This window comes from Halichoeres trimaculatus, unplaced genomic scaffold (genome assembly GCF_033239565.1).
Source record: "Halichoeres trimaculatus isolate MK-OKI-2021-1 unplaced genomic scaffold, fHalTri1.1 fHalTri1_scaffold_15, whole genome shotgun sequence".
Taxonomy (NCBI): Eukaryota; Metazoa; Chordata; class Actinopteri; order Labriformes; family Labridae; genus Halichoeres; species Halichoeres trimaculatus.
Window position 1 is genome coordinate 15,221,730 of NW_027437193.1, and position 20,277 is coordinate 15,242,006.

Below are 20,277 nucleotides of genomic sequence, written 5' to 3' on the forward strand. Positions count from 1 at the left end.
TGTGTGTGTAAATGCCTTGGGGCTTTGGGGCAGAACTTCACCTTGTGCGAAAGAGCACTAGAAAAAATGTGAACCAAATTATGTTTAAATAGCATCCTGTCATGTAAATTACATAAATAAAATAAGGGTTTCTAGTCTTTTATGTTAAAAAATTAAATAAATAACAGGGTAAAGCTGATTTATTGGCGGTATCTCTAAATTACTTCTGTTGTGATCTAGCGCGATATGGAAAATAAAATTAACCCGACTTCCAGGGGAGGCAGGTGCCTCTGTTAAGATAGTGGGCCTCCCCCCTATATAATGTTAGAGGAAACACTGTAGTCAAAATCATGAAACTGATTGTGGTTAGTGAGGTTAATCATCACAGTCGTTAAAAGGGTGACATTGAGTTGTGCTTTGTCCTGAGTGTTGTTTACACAGTTGTGCTTGAACAACTCTACAGTCCAGATGTGTTTGTGTTTCCTGCAGCTGAGGGCTCATGCAGTGGACCTGAACGGCAACCAGGTAGAAAACCCTATTGACATTGTGATCAATGTGATCGACATGAACGACAACAGACCCGAGTTCACTCATCAGATCTGGAACGGCACTGTTCCAGAGGGTTCCAAGCCAGGTAATAAAACCCCAGCATCACACTGTATGAGCAGCTGATCGGCTGAAGTCTAAGCCGGCGGCTCCACACGCTGATGTGTGTTAACAGATCAAACAGCACTGACGGCTTTCCTGCAGCGCCCACTTTACGTTTGACTCTGCTGTATCACAGCTATCAGTAGTTTTTTTTTTCCCACAAAAAAAGAGCATTGGATAACAGAGCACAGTTCACTCGTCTTTAAACGTCTTTTAACTTCCTTTGCAGAAATAAACACAAAGAGAGATCGCGCATACATATTTGTATTTTATGTCTCTCACAGGAACCTTTGTAATGACAGTCACATCTGTTGACAAAGACGACCCTAAAACAGCAAACGGGATGCTTCGCTACAAGATCCTCTCTCAGAACCCAGAGAGTCCCACCTCGAACATGTACACCATCAACAATAAGACTGGAGGCATCATCACGGTGGCTGCAGGCCTGGACAGAGAGGTGAGGTTTCCCATCTTCTCCCTCTCTGTGTCTTCACTTCATTCTTTCTACTCCTTTTTCGTTTTCCTGACTTTTTCTTTCCTAACCTAGAGTTCTGCATTATAATTTAATCAGTATTTAGGTGGAACTTTTTGCTAATAAACCTTCCAATTTTGTTAACTATCTGCTTGTTGAACATATTTATTTTCTGTGTTTATACAAACGGGCTGTGCCTTTTAAAATGAGGGAACAAAACACAGCTTGAGTGTATTTGCTTTCATCCAGACTGTCTGAGACCTAATGAACCAACGTGAATTTTTCTGATTACTAACTAAATGAGAAGCAGAAATGGACTCAGATGTGTCACACTTATTTACTCTTACAAGGAGGCATCCTGCATCACTGAGCAGCTAAATGTCTTCATTTCTTCATTCACGCCTTTTTTTTTGTTGTCTCTATGCCTCTAAAGCAGTTGCTTTAGTTGCATTTTCTTCCTCCCATTCCCCCCTACCCTGTAAATGCAACTATTTGTCATTTAATTGGATCGCACAGCTGTCGGAAAAAAAAAACACAGAATGAAATAGAAAGCTGAGGCAGGTTGGTGCAATTCTAGTGAGGGCAATCTGGCTAGGTGGCTGCTCAATCACTTCCGCCTTGGGGCCACAGTTTTATGTCCGCCAGTTGCCACCATGAAAGTAATTTGCCCTACACTCATTACCCAGCAACTGGTCCGTCACCAGAGTGGCTTTTAATGTGAAAAGAGTCATTTGTTAGCTTTATGAGTGTGCACATAGCATAGTTGCAAGTTTTATACATGCACATGCAAACCAGCATCCCCTATGGAGTAAATCACATACATATGAAAACGCCATTACTCATATTAAGTAAGAGGCATTTTTTTTGTTGAACAAACTGAGATTTTTGTGCTTTAAATGAACAGCTTGTTTCAAAAAGGACTCTTGTAAAGTCTTGTGTGCTTTAATACAACATTCCAGTCCACAATAATTATTCTTGAAGTGTTTTTAATAACCTGAGTGTAACAGATTAACTCTCTGCACAGAGAGGGAATCAAAACTTAAACACAGCTCCAGAAATCGTGAGAGAAACTTAGCGACTGTTTACTGAACTTTCCTTTTCCCTCTTTTCCTTTTCCCTACAGAAAGTGCCTCAGTACACTCTGATCATCCAGGCCACTGACATGGAGGGCAACCCGATGTACGGCCTCTCCAACACAGCCACTGCTGTCATCCGAGTCACTGACATAAATGACAATCCACCAGAGTTTACTGCTGAGACGGTAAGAAACAAAGTCTCATCTGAGACATCAACACAGCAATCTGCGCAAAAGGAAAGCACCACATGGACCCCTGTTTCACATCACTGTCTGTGGAAATGTGCACTCAAGCGTCACTTCTGCTCACTTACCTAGTTCTGCTGGCCCAGCATTTCTGAAGCCATACAGATATACAAGTAGCCAGCCATGCGTGGAGTGTTACATCCCCCTCCAAATGTTGACACATGCAACTGTGGGGATGTCGGCCCGAATGAGAGAGCCACTTACTGTGTTTGCGAGTCACTGGAATTTGTAATGCCACTGTTGTGCTATCAGGGGAGGACAGGGAATGAGATGACCATGACGACATGATAAGTTACCTCAGATGTCTATTTACCCGAGATTGGTCCTGCTGTGCTGTGCGAGGCAGGGCTCGGAGTGTTTTCCGCTGCCACAGCAGTATCACTAACAGCTCGCTGTTCTCTGCATTCATGGTTTATTCATGCAGTTTTTCGGTGAGGTGCCTGAAAACCGTGTGAATGTCATTGTGGCCAACCTGTCGGTGACTGACAAGGACCAGCCCAACACGCCGGCATGGGCTGCAGTCTACAAAATCACCGGGGGCGACCCCACCGGCAGGTTTTCCGTACCCACTGATCCCAGCACTAACGAGGGCCTGGTAACGGTTGTCAAGGTAAGACTTGCTTTCCAAACTCCTCCCTTATTATCCGAGGTGCATTGTTGATGTACTGATGCCCTACTGAGGGGGTCAGATAGAGTTATCAAAGCAAATATCTGTTTACTACACAAAGTCTGATAAAAAGAAAGAGGCCATAGAAAATATTTTCCTCCTGTTAATTAAAATGAGACGTTAGCAATTAACCTGTCTTGTTGAGATGTTTGGAGGACAGTTGCGTCATGTGTAGAACAACTTCATAAGTCTTGTACTGACAGAATTACAATCCTGTGTTGCTGAAAATGTCTTTTTATCTCGCCCCACTCTTCATTGTGAGCTCCCACAATAAGACTCATCGGTTTCATGTTACTAACAACATGATGTGATTTGCCTTTGTTGAATTTATGCCACATTAGATGTGTGACTCACTCCTTTGTACTTTCTCAACGCTTTCCAGCCCATTGACTATGAAACCAGTCGGACGTATGTGCTGACAGTGGAAGCAAGGAATGAGGTTCCCCTGGCCAGAGGCATACACTCTCCTCGCCAGTCCACAGCCACCGTCTCCATCAGAGTAGTAGATGTCAACGAAAGTCCGTACTTCGAGCCAAACCCCAAACTTATCAAACTAGAGGAGGGAATGATGCCTGAGTCGACGCTGACCACCTTCACTGCACAGGATCCTGATCGCTTCATGCAGCAAAGCATCAGGTAGGATTTACTGTGCAGTTCTTTGAACCGTTACAGGAGTGAAGTCCTATCACAGAAGTGGAAAATTTCTCCAGCCTCTAAATTTTGGTTTATATCCTCCAAAATCTGTCTCACTAAGCTTCCAGCTCAGATGTTTAAACATACATCAAGCTGAAATATTAGTCGCAAATAAGTAGACATCCTGGATTGTATGTGAAAAACAGTCATGATATGATTTTGATGAATTGCTGCATCACTCCTGCTAAATTAAATCTATGCAGCAAGTATATCTCTACTTCATTGTTTCAGAACGAGCCCCACTTCTTTTCTTTCTTCCCATCATCAGACGTCTTGCCTCACAGCTGTTTGGCCGTGGAAGTGTTTATCTGCCTGAAAACGGTCTGTGTGAAATGAGCTAGCTTTGTAATTCCACGGTTTGTCCTACAAATTAGTTTGAGCTCCTGATAACAACAAGCTGGTTTTGGTCTCCCCTGTGAGGCTGTTGCGCAAAAGTTAGAATAATTATGTAAAATGCGGGATGTCTAAAATATTTATTCTGTGTAAACAAATAGAAACAAAAGCATCTTGAGGAGGAAAATATGCCAGGCCGGAAAAAGAGAAAGGCAGAGATTTTCCACTGCGCACAACAAAATTAAGCCTTATTAAACTTTATCACTGCTGGTTTAAGAGAACTCTGAGATAAGCACTGTCTTGAAATTCAGCTTAAGTGAAAACGAAGGATTATGAATCGCTGAGTTAAGCTTTTTTTCTCTTCTTTTCACAGATACTCCAAACTCTCAGATCCAGCCAACTGGCTGAGGATCGACCCAAACACTGGCCGTATCACAACAATTGCCATCTTGGACCGAGAGTCGCCCTTTGTGAAGAACAGTTTGTACAATGCAACATTCCTGGCTACTGACAACGGTATGTAACCGTTTTTAGTGGCACTGCAGTTTCCAAAAATATCTTGTCGAGCTCCTGCGATGCACTGGTTACATGGTCTAGGTGTTTTAGCTGTGCTGTTACACAAGCACTCCATTGCAAGCTATTATTGTCAGAGCATTCAGGAGAAGATAATGCCACCTTTCAGAAGGAAGCAGAGTGGAAGTCTGATACAGGCTTCCTCTCAAAGGTCAGTCTCAAGCTGGAACCACTTTTACTACCTCTGTGATGTTTTGTTTTTTTTTTTCAGAGGGAAAAGAGCTCTAACTTTCCTTATCTGGTGAAAAAAAAAGTATCTCAGTTACAGCCACAAAAGGTATCCTCCATGCCTGAAGGTCAACCTTGTACCGGGCACTTGGCGTGTCTGCGATGGTGACCACCTTAGTAGAAGGTTAATGGGCTAGCAATCCCAGAACCATCCAGCATGTGGATATATTCACCTCTTCCCTGCACTGGTGGGATTTACCTCTGTTCAGGTTTACCCTGTTCTGTGGAGCATAGCTTAGGCCAATAGGCTTAAAAACTCCACCAATAAAGAGGTTTCTCAGCATTAATGGGTCAGGATTGGATGACTAGCTCCTTTGAGCGTGGCCTGAATGATAAAAAAGCCTCTTAGCTGAGTGAATACATAGAGGTGCCTGAGAGCAGCGACAGTGGGCTCTGTTTGTCTGCTTTAGTATTCCCATCCCGTGTCCTTCGTCAGGAAGACGTTCTTCACACACATACACACACTTGCACACACACACAAATGTTCTGATATCTCCCTCTTTCTGTCTTCCTCCTCACTTGAGATTAGATTCTTAGATCAGTATGCAGTTTGGATGGGTCTTCTCCCACTCCAGTAAATAGCTGTTTAGAGTGTCTCATTATAACACAAGACTCCAATAAAAAACTCCATACTTTACTTTTCTCTGTCAACTGTGGCGTAATGGATGCAAACCTGTGGATGGCATTTCTTTAGTATATTCCTATCCATATGTAGATTTATAAAAATCCCTTCTCTCATAAATATGTATCAGCTCAGTGAAGTGTGTGTCATTAAATTGCTTGTGCAGGTGTACCTGCAGCGAGTGGCACAGGTACTCTCCAGATCTACCTGCTGGATATCAACGACAACGCTCCCAAGGTGTTCCCCCAGGAGGCAGAGATATGTGAAAAGCCAGAACCAAACGCCATCAACATTACAGCGCTGGATGGAGACCTGAACCCCAATGCTGGGCCGTTTGCCTTTGAGTTAGCCCACCGGCCGTCTGATGTGAGGAGAAACTGGACCATCACTCGAATCAGTGGTGAGACATGGTTACCATTATCATGTAGTGTGCTTATCTGTATACCTGTGTGGTGATTGAGTGATTAAGCCTCAAGTCTGTCCAGCTATGAGTTGTCTGTGTTTACGGCTGAGTGGGTTCAACTTTATCCATATAAATTATTTAGAGCAGGGGCACTGTTTCACTCTGAATGAATCTGAACTTGAACTGACTGTGTGGGACCTTGTGGATGTGTAGATTCTGACTTATTCTGTCAGCATGTCAGGAGATCTAAATTATCAATGAAGAAAAAGAGCAGTGTGTACACACAGGGCCTCTTTCAATATGGAGACACACTCATTGTTTCTGCAGCAGGAGGGTCACTGCAGGTCACTTCATATCTTTGACCTCGTGGTTCATTCATTTTATTGGCTAAAATAAGCATTAGCTTGCCTACTGTAATGTTATTAACAGTTCATGTAACAGGGTTCCTGCGGATTCTTGAAAAGTCTTAAAAGGCATTAAATTAATTATTCTAAAAATAAGGCCTTAACTGGCATTAAAATGTCTTAAATCCAATTTTCAAAAGTCTTAAAAATGTGAACACATCAGTAAGATTTATGTTGGATTGAACTAAAAAAATATTTAGCAACATTTATCTATTTTTCAAAAATAATTCACCGGTTTACTCTCACGGCAACATCGCATAATCACAATGGCAGAACTAACATAACGGTGATGTGGTTGCACCAGGGTCTTTTAGAGCAGACACATGTATTGGTTTTACCTACAGTGCCAGGAGATAGAAATAAATTGGGAAAAATTGGCAAAAAAAATCCAAAAGTGGCCTAAAAAAATTGATTGTGGCAGCAGTATTGGGAATTAAGTTTTCAATTAAATTTCAAAAACCATGTAAAAATTCCAAAAATGGTTCTGACAGTGGCCGAAAAAAGATGAATTGCTGCAAAATAGGCATAAAGTTGTAAAATTGGGTTTAAAAAATGTAAAAATGGTCCAAAAGTGGGAAATAAGTGTTTATATTGAGGTAAAAAAAATAGGCATGAAATAGTAAAAAATGGGTAAAAATGGTATGAAAGTAGAAAAAGGTTAATATGTAGGTGCAAAATAGGTATGAAATTGCAAAAAAAAAAAATGGCAAAAAATCCAAAAGTGGCTTAGGAAAAATTATTATGGCAGCAAAATTGGGAATCACATTTGATATTAGATTTCAAAACACATGTTCAAATAGGCATGAATTTGTAAAAATGGGGTCAAAAAGAAGGTAAAAAGAGATGTTTTATTTTTTAAAAAAACGTGGGGATAAAATTGCCAGGTAATTTATGAGATGTTTTTATTTGTTTGTTTTCTTTGTTTCAATTGTTCGTTGTTGAGTTGGTCTTAAATTTTATTTCAAACGACCTTAAAAAAGTCTTACAAAGTCTTGAATTGAACCTGGGTTGAGCTGTAGGAACCCTGTGTAAGCTAACTATGACAACTGACTTCTTTACTCAAACTTTAAGTTTGTCTCCGTCTTCTCCTTGATGTGTCTTTTACATGTTACATACGCTACATTGCTCTGGCTTGTGTTTTTGGGAAGACCTTTGAAAAAGAACCTTGCGCTTCTCTAAGGGCGGCTTCTTCAGTATCTTTGTACTTATCACAATAAAATTCTTTGTCAGTACAGAAATCAGAGCCCTCTCCATCTTCCAAGTCCAACTCTTGAGTCATCAGCACTTGAGTTCAAGTCAAATACCACAATACTGCTTCCCACAGTGTAGCAGCTATTTTTTGGCCTGAATACATCTCAATTTGTATCAGTTATTGGCTAATTAAAGAGGAGAAGACGATTTTCAGCAACTAAATTACTGGTGTGTAATAATTAGAAAGAAAACTGCCAAAAACTCTGATTGCAGAGAGGTCAGGTAGAGCCGGGGCAGACAGACTAATATTATTTTAACATAACCAAACAGTCCATAATTGTTTATGGTAATTTGATCCAAAAATATGAGTAGAAGAAAATAATTTGTTGTGAGTTAGCTGTTAGACAGTGTGAGATGAGAGCAGTGAATATATCTTAATAGGATAATGGCATTTGGATTACAGCTGCTGGGAATTTAGCCTAAGCAGCATTATCAAAAGGTATTCAGTGGGTTTATAAGCTCCAAATCTAAATCCTGACCATGTTTTGGATTAGATATGCTGATGCAACTTCCAGGTATGAATTCACGCTGCATATTTGTGGTAATTTGAGTGTAACCAAGCTGTGAACACCGTCTTTACAAACGACTGTTCAGAGATTTGAATTAATCCTCCTTTACAAAAGACACCTCTGCAAAGGGAACATGTGATTTTATTTTTGAACAAGTGACTGAAAATATGTATTAGCTCTGACGAAGATGGGTTATGGATCTTTTCTCCTCTTTTCCTCTCAGGTGACTATGCTCAGATGAGCCTGAAGATTGGCTTCCTTGAAAGCGGCATCTACGAGCTCCCCATCATAATCACAGACTCAGGCAACCTGCCCATGTCCAACACCTCCTATCTGCGGATTAAAGTGTGCCAGTGTGACATCAATGGAGACTGCACTGACCAGCAGCACATCATGGCTGCCGGTCTGGGCACTGGTGCCATCATCTCCATACTCCTCTGCATCATCATCCTCCTCAGTGAGTGTCTCGCTGTCTCTTTCATACAGCTCATCACACGATCACACACAGGGATTATAAAGACAGCTAAACATGATCCGAGGTAGCGCTAGATTACTGTAGGATTACCAAAAAGATAGCCTCGATCAGGCCCTCAGCCAAGCTCTAAAACATGGGATCCGATTACGCTTGTATGAAAATATGCCGTTTATTAATTTATTTTCGTAACATGAGATTTTTCTCTGTCTGTCCTTTAGTTCTCGTGCTCATGTTTGTCGTGTGGATGAAGCGCCGCGATAAAGAACGTCAGGCCAAGCAGCTGCTCATTGATCCAGAGGATGATGTGAGAGACAACATTCTCAAGTACGATGAAGAGGGTGGAGGAGAGGAAGACCAGGTGAGACTAATACAGATAGTGTACTGCATAAGGGCTCCAATACTGTATTTCTATGTCTACTTTGTAGCACAACCCATGATTTTTTTTTAATATCATGTTTTTTGGAGGGGATGGAGATGGAGAGGGGTGGTTGTGCTTCTCTTGGTGTGCAGTTGGAGTGAAATGTCGTCTTCCTGTGAGCACCAATCAGATTTCAGGATAATTTAAACCAAGAAAGATAAACTGTTATACAGCTAATTTGATCATTGAAGCATTAAAAAATAGAGCCCGACCGATTAATCAGGCCGATTATGCCTGTCACCGATCAATCGACATCGGCCAAAATGTCGCCGATTTTAAAAATTTTTGCTCCACAGAGATTCTGTCGTTCCTGCTCCTGTTTTTCTGTGTGTTGGGCTGCACACTGCCCGAGTGCCCGCCCCCTCTGTCCACCATTATGTAATGTAGAGGTCGACCGATATGGGTTTTTTGGGGGCCGATGCCGATGCTTTCCAAATTTGGGCAGCCAATGCCGATATGCATAGCTGATTTTTCCAATTTGATATTCAGGCTGATTGTTAAATAAATATATATTTATCACATTTTTGTGAAACGCAGCAATTTCTGAGCAACTAAAAGAAATCTATTACTACAAGTCGTGTCCAGTCCTCTGAACATTTATTCAGCTTTCAAAACAATGAAAGATTTTGTCTGAGTAAACACACAATGTAACAAGCAGTAGTAAACATTCACACTCTTCTTAAAATGTCAAAAAAGAAATTTAAACTTATTAATATAATTTGAACAAAAGTATGTAATGTATCCAAGTGATTCCACAAGTTTGAGGTGTGCCTGATCAAAAATTGCGTCATTTTATTCAATGGATCAAAAATTGGCTTTTTAAAAGAAACTACGGCCGATGGCCGATAGAGACAAATGTCCAAATATCGGCCCGATATATCGGCCGGCCGATATATCGGTCTACCTCTAATGTAATGTAAGACTATAGTACAGCGTTTTAACGTTGTTTAAGTTGCTCATTGTGTGTTTCCATTTTTTATTTTTTTTATACTTGCTTTGTCTAAAGTTTGACTTATTTATTTAAGGTGTTTACAGTTTGACTCCTTTTTTTGATTATTGTGTTTACAGCTTGTTCTTATTTATCATTGGTTTAAACTACAGCTCTTATGTTGACAGTTTTATAGTCTAAGTTCCTTGTTTTATTCTAATAGTGTTCTGTCTCTGTCTTTAATCATATGGGTATTATAATAATTTGTGTTCATATACAGTATATATCCTGTGTATATCACTGAATTTTTTATATACATCAGCCGATATATTGGATATTGGCCGATATATTGGATATCTGCTTTTTTTTGCCCCCAGTATTGGTATCAGCATCGGCCCCAAAAATCCCATATCGGTCGGGCTGTATTGAAAACTTTCCCTGACTTTATTCAGCCAGAAAAGATGATTTGGCCATGTTTTACTTTCATCATAGTCGCACAAGTACAATAAAATGTGGGCCATTACTCAGCCCTCTATACCATGGAGTTGCACCATGTTTTAAGACTGAAAGGATGCCTCAAGAGGAGCTGCTGTCTTTGTTGTGTAAAACATTCAGGTCACATCTACAGTTTGCAGCATAGAAGCAGCTTCTGTGGAACTGAAGCATTGTAAGGAAAAGAGGACCCCCTACACTCTTTCTGCAAGCTTTATACACACTTACAGTGCATTCTTTCAAATGATAGTCTGCTGGTTATGCTGCTTCAGGATACACACATCTCAATGAGGGGTAAAACTGTTCTCTGTCTAAACGAGAAATGTTTGTTTTCCCTGAAAAAGTGCTGGAATTAGAAATTTGGAATTAATAGGATGAACACATTGTGATCCATTCAGCTCTGGAAATATTGGAAGTGCTTCCCCAACTGGAACTGGTCCCTGCTTACACACACACACAAACAAGCTCTGGAAATGCAGCGCCATAGGCATCAATAAAGTCACATCTCTGTGTCGCCCTTCACTGATCAGGCACACACAGACACAAATTCAATTGTCCTAATGACCCCTTGTTAGCAGAACAGAACCATTTCATAAAAAAGGCACTATTATTCCTAATGGGCAATTGTCTTGCTGCTGGCTGAAGCACTGCGGAGGCTTAGGTAAAGCAGAAATGAGCAGGAGACCCCGGTCTGACCCGGCAGAGTGCCAAATTAGCCTAGGAGACTCGTAATTGGTGAGCTGATGTCATTTAGAGATAGACATCTGCTTTGGTACAAGAATCTGTCTGTCTGAGGCAACAATAAGACGGGAAGGCCATTACTCACATCAGCCAGCGATTAGGCAGGAGGGAGTCAATCACTTGTGCATTCAAATCCTCACTTTCACAAACTGCACAAACTTGTTGTCCAGAACATTTTGAGAAATGAAACATATGTAAGGCCCCTCAAAGGCAAACAAGCTGGTGCAGCAATTTATTGTGAGAAAACAAGCTTCCATTTTGAGTGGCGCAGAGGAAGGCAGGGCGCCAGGAGAAAATGGTCTTGTCTGCGGAATCAGGAGAGTCAGTGTTGGGTAAAAAATGTCCCTTTCTCTCCCAGCGATGTGGTCTTTATAATGCCCACCTCTGTGTTCTCCCTATCTCCCGCTGGGGAGGAAATTGAAGTGTCAGACCATTGGACGCTCCCAGAGTTTATGATTTTAGTTGCTGCTGCCATGCCTTGGCTTGTATTGGTTTGTGAGGCACTCATTTCATCAAAAGCAGACAGCTGATCAGGCAGCACGGCACAGACACAGAAAAAAATGATGTCGAGATAATAGCAAACCGAGGAGTTTTTGTGCACAGGTTCACAGGTGAGAAAAATAAAATGTAAGACAGAGATGAGTCATCTGCTTCTTGGAATCACAGAATAATTTGATGCACATTAACCTTAGACAGAGTGGCTTTGCAGGCATGCTTTGAAAAATGTTTTGATTTGTTCTCAATCCCACACAGTAAGTGAAACAAAACGAATCAGACCTGTTTTTGTAGATACTTCAAGCGCCTCATGTTTTACTCGTCAGACACAAAGACAAGTTTATTATCTCAGTCAGTTCTGTTTTGTTGTAACCTGGGGGTAAATTTGGACCTATTTTGATAAAAACCGCTGTACAAAAAAGTATTAATTGCCTAGATTTTGGATCACAGTTACACCAGCAACTAAACCTCACTACACAAGAGACTAAAGCATTCACACAAACAGTCTAGATTAACCTTACTGTAGGGAGTTGAATCATATGCTTATTTTAAAGCTTCACTTTCCACATGGATTGAGAAAAGAAGCACCAGCTTTGTACAATCTCTACAAATGACTTCCTCCTTCAATTCTGTTGCTGTTTTTGTGCCAAGTCAAACATACATGAGAGTGTCATCATACTGGTCGTCTAATCTTTCAAAACAAAGCAAATTCTCCAAAATGTCTTTGTATATTTTGAAGAATTGACACGAAAAGCCAGAACTTGAGCCAGATCATACATCTGAATGTGGAGCCAAAAGTTAGCCCAACTCTAATCTCTGTGATACTCCATTATCAAACAGAACGACCCAACAAACACCAGCTTTTAGGACAGTTTGGGACAACTGTAAGCGGTACGATCATCTGATCACTCATGAGTCTTGCCCTGTGGGAGCAGTTTTTGATGATGAATTAAGTCAGTGTTATTTCACCACTTTGAATCAACGTGGACCCCATGAAAATATAACCTCAGCTCTGTTTGAAATTGCTCAGCAATATCTTGTGACAGATAAAGCGTAGAAGGCTCTACAATGTTCACTCTCCCATTATCGAATGTGGGTCATGAGTGCCAGAGGCAGCCATTTCAGCAGCCCACTGTACGTGTGAAGAGTCAATTCCCTGAAGGAGGCTGGTGTGTCATTAGACCTTCCTGCTTAGTTCAGCCATTATACGGCTCCGTTGCAATTCCTGTCACCAACTCCTGACCCCTTCGGTGTGTGACCTCAGAGAAGGTGAAAGAGGAGTCACAGTGGAGTGAACCTCCGATGATGGATGGCGTTATTGTGTGGCATGCGATGGCTGTCGTTCCTCTCCAGCTGGCCTCGGGGTTGCTGTCGTTCTCTATGAAAATCAAATCACACATGAATAATCAATGTGTTTGTTTAAGGTTTCAGACGTACGGCTGTGGAGCTGAGCTCGTGTTTGTAAAGTGCCCATGTGCTTCATCATGTCAGGGTTGTTTGTGAATCTTCACAGGGTTTATATTTATTCACGTTTATTTTTATATCGTAGCATCTGCAAGAATTTTGAGCGTGTCTGTAGATGTGTGTGTGTGTGTGTGAGTGGGAACATGTGCAACTGAGCAAAGACAATTTTGAAGGGGGATATTAGAGATGGATGGATTACCGAAAATCTTCTAAAGAGGGACAATCCATCATGCACGCTTATTAGGCACACACCCTGATTCTCTAACGGGGTTTTCTCTATCATTTCTGCTGTCACTGATACCATCCCGCCATTCAGCTCAGGTTTTCACTCCTCACTCTTTTCTCCTCCTCCTTCCCTGCCCATGACTTTGCACAAACTGCGAGCCATTCAGGTTGCCTTGGTAATGTTAATAGGATTAGCAATGGCTTATGCATATCCACCGTCCCGTGTCTGGGCATTGATTAGAGCAAAACAGTCGCCTGCACATCCGTCCTGCAGCACGCTGCACAAGTACAAACACTTTGCAGCGTATGATGTGGTCCTCAGCCCCGGACCCCCTCAGTGCTGCTTCTTTTAATGTGTCAAATTGTCCCTGGGCTTGTGCTTCACAGACAAGAAGATTAAAGTTTCCCCTCGTGTCCCCTCAACTCTTCCTGCCGCAGTCTAACTTTAAAATCTTCTACACTCAGTTGAACTCCTTCTTCTCTGGACTGTGCAGGATGTGTTTAACTTTTTTTTTTTTTCTTCAAACTATCAACCACACTTTCTGTCTTCTCGCACTGCTAACTCCCATCTACCCATGTGTTCCCCAGGATTACGACCTCAGTCAGCTACAGCAGCCGGACACGATAGAGCACGATGCCATCAAGCCAGTGGGAATCCGGCGTCTAGACGAAAGGCCCCTCCACCCTGAGCCGCAGTACCCCATGAGGTCAGCAGCACCCCACCCTGGAGACATCGGAGACTTCATCAATGAGGTAAATGCATCACAGAGTCAAATCAAGAGACAAGAAACACACTTCAAGGGAAGGACTTTCTTTTTAATTTAATTTTATCGAAATAAACAAATTTGTTCCTCAGGCCTCTATGAAATAGTTATGCAGCGCCAAAGAAGAGTTGAACAAAATCAGTTATTAATTGTTGTCGTCTTCCTCAGCAAAAACTTTTCTCATTTAACGTTCATCCACTCAGACATGCATGAAGCCCAGAAAGTACATGATGCTAACCCACTTTCATTTAATTGTCTTTCTCCTCACTCTCTACCAAAGTGGGGTTACAGATGTGTCAGCATAGAAATAGGAGACGAGAGCAGCGATACATTGGCTTTCTATGGGAGTGCAGTGTTCAGAGTGCCCTCGTTTGCCTGAGGCCATCATTGACTCCAGCATGAAGGGAGAATGTAAAATGAAAAGAGCAGTCATGTATTTTTCACGAGCTCCAACAGACAAGAGTTTCACGGCATTACAAATGGAGTTCTCTTCGAGGTTTTGGACGGCGCCCATGTTTTTAGATTAGAACTTGCTCTCTCAGCTCGACTCCCTTCGACCATCTTTCTCTCAGATCCCCTCACGCAGGCACCGTTCATTTTCCCCCTCGCCGCTTGTGTCATTAATACACCTCGTACCACTTGTCGTAACAGCTGATACCGAGCGAAATCTAATATTTTTCCGCTCCTCAATAAAGAATGTTTCACAGCGCTCACCGTCTTTCATCACACTTGTTATTTTAAAAAATCCTCACAAGACCTAAGAGACGTTTCAAGTCTGAGCATCCTGACCCAGAAAACACTCGCTGCAAACCAGGCAACGTTGATCTGTTTTTAGTCCCAGATTCGACTGTCGCTAAAGCTCCGTCATGGTAGCTCCGCCGCTCACGTGGAGCTGGAGTCTGACCTAACTGATAAGGGATGGCTGCCAGGGGAGCAGGGGGATGAGAGAGGGGTGGGGGAAGGACACGAAGAGGGGGGTCTCAGCTCGTCCTGTAATGTGCAAACACCAAAGGAGCTTGTGGCTCTTAATTAAATTAAGGGGGAAATAAATTGGGCATAAGGACTTTAACCTCACAGGGGGACAAACAAAGGTCCTCTGCTCTGGTCCCACAGAGAGGGGGCTTATATTAAACCCAGTTGGCTGACCTCTGTTGGTCACAGGTGGACTAAGTGTCACAAAGCTGAAGTGACTCGTCGTGTATCAGCTCTGGCAAGGCAGCATCTGAGGCTTTTATGACACATCTCTTTTGTTATCTGTGGGACAGACTGGCTCCAAAATCTGAGCAGAAAGATTCACACGTCGTCTGCAGCACAGTGGATGACTCAGACGTAATGAAATGAGGAGTTCTGTGATAGACTAACCTCGTGAAAGTGCCAGCGGAGTTTTGGTTGTGGATGTAGGGGGCTATAACTAGCAGAGCGCTTATGGTAGTAATTGTAATGAATGATCCATCTGTCATATTTCCCACCAAATTATCAGCACTGCAGCCCTGAGCAAATACTTAACACAAGCTAACAAGTGGAAAATAATCGCTAAGTGCCCGGGCACTTTAATTCAATCCTTCTTTTTATTTGAGAGCGTTTCAGCGCTATTATAGCAGCACAGAGGAAACTATAAATCTTCCCCAAGTTCCCAATGAGCTGAGGTCTCGTTCTCCGTGTTATGTTGCTCCACTTCTGTTAATTCATTTATTATTTGGTGGGGATCCTCAGTTGTTGCGATGAGAGGGAGAAAACCAGGCTCCGATCCAAAGGGGGTTCATGGCCAAAGCACATCTCCACTCCTAGATTACCAATCCATCAAGTCTCCAGAGTCCCGTTAGGGGATGGGGCTGGAAATCAATAACAATCCAAGAGGACCTCTCATGTCGCTATGAGGATTTCTAGGAATGTTGAGCACAATCTTCAAAATAGAACCACCCCCACCGATACCACGAGATAACACAGACACACACACACAAACTGCTCTCATCTCTGCTTCATCCAAGCTCAGTGCTCAGTACCACTGCTGAGGAAGAAGACGTGATTTATCAGAAATATCTACGTCTACATTATAGAAGACAAAGTGTCGGAGTGGGGTGGTACTTAATGTTGAAGGGTTTCAGATTAGAAAAAGTTCAGTATGAGAGAGAGGGGGGTGTGATTCCACTCATGTGAGTCTGCTGGTCATGCTCCATCTTGGCTTTCGATCAAGCAGCAGATGATCCAAAACCCGGCAGAAACTCTGAGAACACCACAGTCAGATTAATCTTATTTCCTGAACAATTGGAGGGAGAAGCAGTGACAGGTTTAAGGAAGATTAGCCTGTTTGTGAGCAGCAGTTGGGGGCTGGGTGTATTAATGTGTCCTCCTCCTTATTGCAGACAGTGTTGTGCAGACGTGCTTTAATCTTCTCATCTCACCATGGCTTTATTCCTCTCTGTTCAGGGGCTGAAGGCAGCAGACAACGACCCCACCGCTCCCCCTTACGACTCCCTGCTAGTGTTCGACTATGAGGGCAGCGGCTCCACAGCCGGCTCCCTAAGCTCCCTCAACTCCTCCAGCAGCGGGGGCGACCAGGACTACGATTACCTCAACGACTGGGGCCCTCGCTTTAGAAAACTGGCAGACATGTACGGCGGAAGCGATGACTAGGACACACAGCCACTCCCTGAAGGATGAGAAAAAAAATGAAGGAGATTAAAAAAAAGATGAGAAGGAAAGATTTCTTGTTGATGGACATGGACAGCTTCTGATATTCCCTGAGAGTGACAGAACTGTGACAGAAAAGAAACAAAAAAACAAACATTGATTCAGAAATATTTTCAAAAACAACCAACCTAGGCTTATTGTTGTAGTCTACGCATACATATGCTTGTTGAAAGCTTAGGCATAGGCTGTGGTCCAGTCTTGGAGGCTGTGGGAGGGAACACTGGTGGACTGTCGCCACTTGGATTGTTGGTATTGAATGCGCTCAGTTACACTTGAATTTCACAGTACAGAAGCACTGGGATATAATGTGCCTTTTTGTACATTTTTTTGATCTAAATGATTAGTTTTATGTTCAAGGCTTTAATGGTACTGACTTTTGGAGTGATTTCAAACAAAGTATGTTACACTCTGGTATGCTTCTACATGCATTTTTTCTTTGGTTCCACAATGCTCCTGTTTGTTGAAGATTATTTAAATACAAAGAAGAAGAAATGAAGGATCATCTGTTAGCTTCGGACGGGAAGAAAACAATGAAGAGCAGCACTGTACAGTACGCTAGACTTCTAGACTTTTTCACTAAAAAATTACAATTATGCAGCTGGTTGCAATTAAAGGGAGTTCCGAATCATTCTTTTGTAGCAGATTTTTTTTCCTTTTCTTTCTGAAGTGATGTAGTATTTTACAAAAACAACAAAAAAACTGTTTTGGTCTAATCTATGTACACTTCATTTGCCTTAGTCATCATCTGATATTTTCAAGTTTTACTTCACTGTAAAAAGATGTGTGTACATAATGTTTTTTTTTCTCTTTTTTTTTTCTTTTTGATGTAGTATATGAAAAAGTGCAAAAAGTTCCAAACTTGTAAATGTATAATTTGGACTACAAATTCAAGTTTTTTGCATGTTTTTATCTTTTCATGACAACAAAAATGACAAATGTTGTTTCCCAAATTTATTTACAAAGTGAAAAAAAGAATAAAAATCTGGGTGACATTACATGTGTAGAAGTAAAGAGAGTTTTTTTTGTATAAAACCTTTAAAAAAATGAAAAACAGAAAAGTAGTGATCTGTCAGCACAACTGTTGAATTTGTACCAAAAAGGGGGGGTGGTAGTGGGCTGGGATGACATGCTAGGCACTAATTACTGGATCAGCTTTAAGACTGGAAAAGGTTTTGGACTTAAGCCTTGTGGATAACCATATGTACTGGAAAACAAATTAAACATCTCTGACCCCAACCATCCAATAAAATGCTAATTTTGGAGCTAAAATCTGCCTCGTTATTTATGTGTTTGTTCCCAAACTCAGCATTGTCGCACAGGCCCTAATTAGATTACAAATCACGCAGTCTATCTCAAAGGACAACGGCTTGAATAAAATAAAAGTTTATTGTAAAATACTTTACCAGAGGGGATAATTTATGCTCTTATTTGTTGTTATTGCACATTTTGTAGAAGTAATGAGCTTCAGGCCCTTATGAGTCCGTGGATGATAAGTTGTGTTGCTTGCAGGCTGACTGGTAAACAATAGGCTCTTTCTGTAACACTATCTGTATGTTCTTAAGCCAAGTCAAGGTCAGAAGCTTGTAGAAATGCCAAATCCATCGTGCACCTGTCTACTATCGAGGATTTGTACTGCAAAGTACTGTAGGTCATGAGGACCTGACCTCAAAATGAAGGATGCTTGCAAAAACTGCCCCTGGGGACTTTGCATGTATCTGCACTCATGGGACGGGATGAAGACAAGAATGACGTGTGTGTGCGTATGTGTGTACTGTACATGGTGGCAGCAGTAACAATCCGTCCTGCCCTCACATGCACGTTGGATGAATTTGGATGATGGAAGTCACAGGATGACGCTGGACCGTTTAGCTTTCACCTGCCCTTCCTGTCCCCTCTCTGCTCTGTCAGTGTGGGACTCAGAATTCACACTCACACCCAGTTAAATAGATTGGGACATGGCTTATTAATTCAACCAAATGAGACAGGAGCAAGTTTTGCTTTTGTAGTCCCCACACATAACCCAATGAATGTCGATTAGAGAGTAAGCAGTGAACCATTCCCGTCTCGTGTTTGTCAGCGTGTGTAGTCATTGTTGCGATTCTGTGTTAATCAGTTCCACATCCTGTGCCATGGAGGAACACCAGAATTTGTCAGAATTCCTCATTTGATGCCAGGATTATTTTCCTCACAGAGTCGTTTCACTCTGCCCTTGTCTGGTGAATATCACTTACCTCAGAGTGTACCTCGCAATACTTTCAGCCAACCGTTTGACCTCTAGGTGTTTTTCAACAAGAGTCAGATTTGTTTCTCCAAATCGCAGCCTCAAACTTTGAGGTTTTCAAACCAGACTGCTTTTAATGCATTCCTTTGTTTCTGTGATCCAAATGGAGGCATTACACCACTTTGACCTTTGCCAAACTACTTTGATTGCTTTGATCTTGGGCATGCACAGATGTGGTTATAGTGACTCAGCATCTCAGAAGGGCTTCATCAAGTCTTTTTATGGCTTTATGGCCTGGTTTGTGTCCAGAGTTAGCAGCTGTGAGGCCAAGCAGGATGAACTCTCAGTGGGAGGCTCTACATTGACATTTTAGGTAATTTTCCTGTTTATTTCTCTATTTTATTTTAGTTGAATTATCGGTGATAGTTTGTGAGTTTCATTTAAGAAACGACTCTTAATTTATGCACATTATATCTGACAATTAGAGGATAAGAGTCTTAAAGTTAGTAATACACCAACAAGTAAAAAAAATGTGGGGACACATTGAGCAAATGCTTTATACTGGTCCTGACTGTTGCATCAGGTTTACCTGTTGATTTCTAAATGAAAAAAAAATCACTTTAGACTGGTGTTGTAACAGTAACATGCGTCCCCAGCCTGTCTACAAACACCCCTGAAATAAGAAAATTCTATTGTCTCCTTCTGTTGCTTGCTCCAAAGTTCGCTTTCAGGACATGTGTCAACACGCAGAGTTGAGATCTGCCCTGCATGACGTCATGATCCTAAAAAAAGTAACTCCTCCAGGCCCGCCCATTGTACTGCCCCTTCTGTGCAGCGTGTTTTTCACTTTGGCTGCTCGGCTGCTTTGGTAAAATAAACATCGCCAAAGTATGAGTGAAGCACGGCGTTTGCTCTGGTGTTGACTGCACGGAAGAGCACAGAAGACTTTTTTAATGAGATTTTGAAGACGCAGTGGATTAATTTTATTTTTGATGGAGATGCACCCACAACAACTCCTAAAATGTTGTATGTGTGTGCTCACCATTTCACTTTGGACTGCTTTCTCAACGAGGGCCAGTACAAAGCAGGATTCACCAAGAACCTGAACCTGAAGCATGGATCTGTACCAACTGTCAGTGAGCCAGCTACATACGTGGGAGCAGTAAGTTTTACTAATTTATGTTGCTTTACTATATGCTCTACCTAGCGCGATAGCATGATGAATGTGGTTTTAGCATGGCAGCTAACGTCAGTTACAGT

The 20,277-nt window shown here is 41.9% G+C and overlaps 1 protein-coding gene across 1 annotated transcript in view; it reads left to right on the forward strand.

Annotated features, from left to right (window-relative positions):
- cdh2 (cadherin 2, type 1, N-cadherin (neuronal)) overlaps window positions 1-16,904 on the forward strand; it is a 67,009-nt gene extending 50,105 nt beyond the window's left edge. Inside the window, exons 6-16 of the mRNA XM_074687736.1 lie at window positions 469-613; window positions 912-1,084; window positions 2,223-2,360; window positions 2,845-3,030; window positions 3,470-3,723; window positions 4,487-4,629; window positions 5,703-5,936; window positions 8,327-8,560; window positions 8,797-8,936; window positions 13,930-14,094; window positions 16,533-16,904. Of these exons, the coding sequence (XP_074543837.1) occupies window positions 469-613; window positions 912-1,084; window positions 2,223-2,360; window positions 2,845-3,030; window positions 3,470-3,723; window positions 4,487-4,629; window positions 5,703-5,936; window positions 8,327-8,560; window positions 8,797-8,936; window positions 13,930-14,094; window positions 16,533-16,739 (2,019 nt within the window). The 3' untranslated portion in view covers window positions 16,740-16,904. The remainder of the gene's footprint in view (window positions 1-468; window positions 614-911; window positions 1,085-2,222; window positions 2,361-2,844; window positions 3,031-3,469; window positions 3,724-4,486; window positions 4,630-5,702; window positions 5,937-8,326; window positions 8,561-8,796; window positions 8,937-13,929; window positions 14,095-16,532) is intronic.
- Window positions 16,905-20,277: the final 3,373 nt, after the last annotated feature.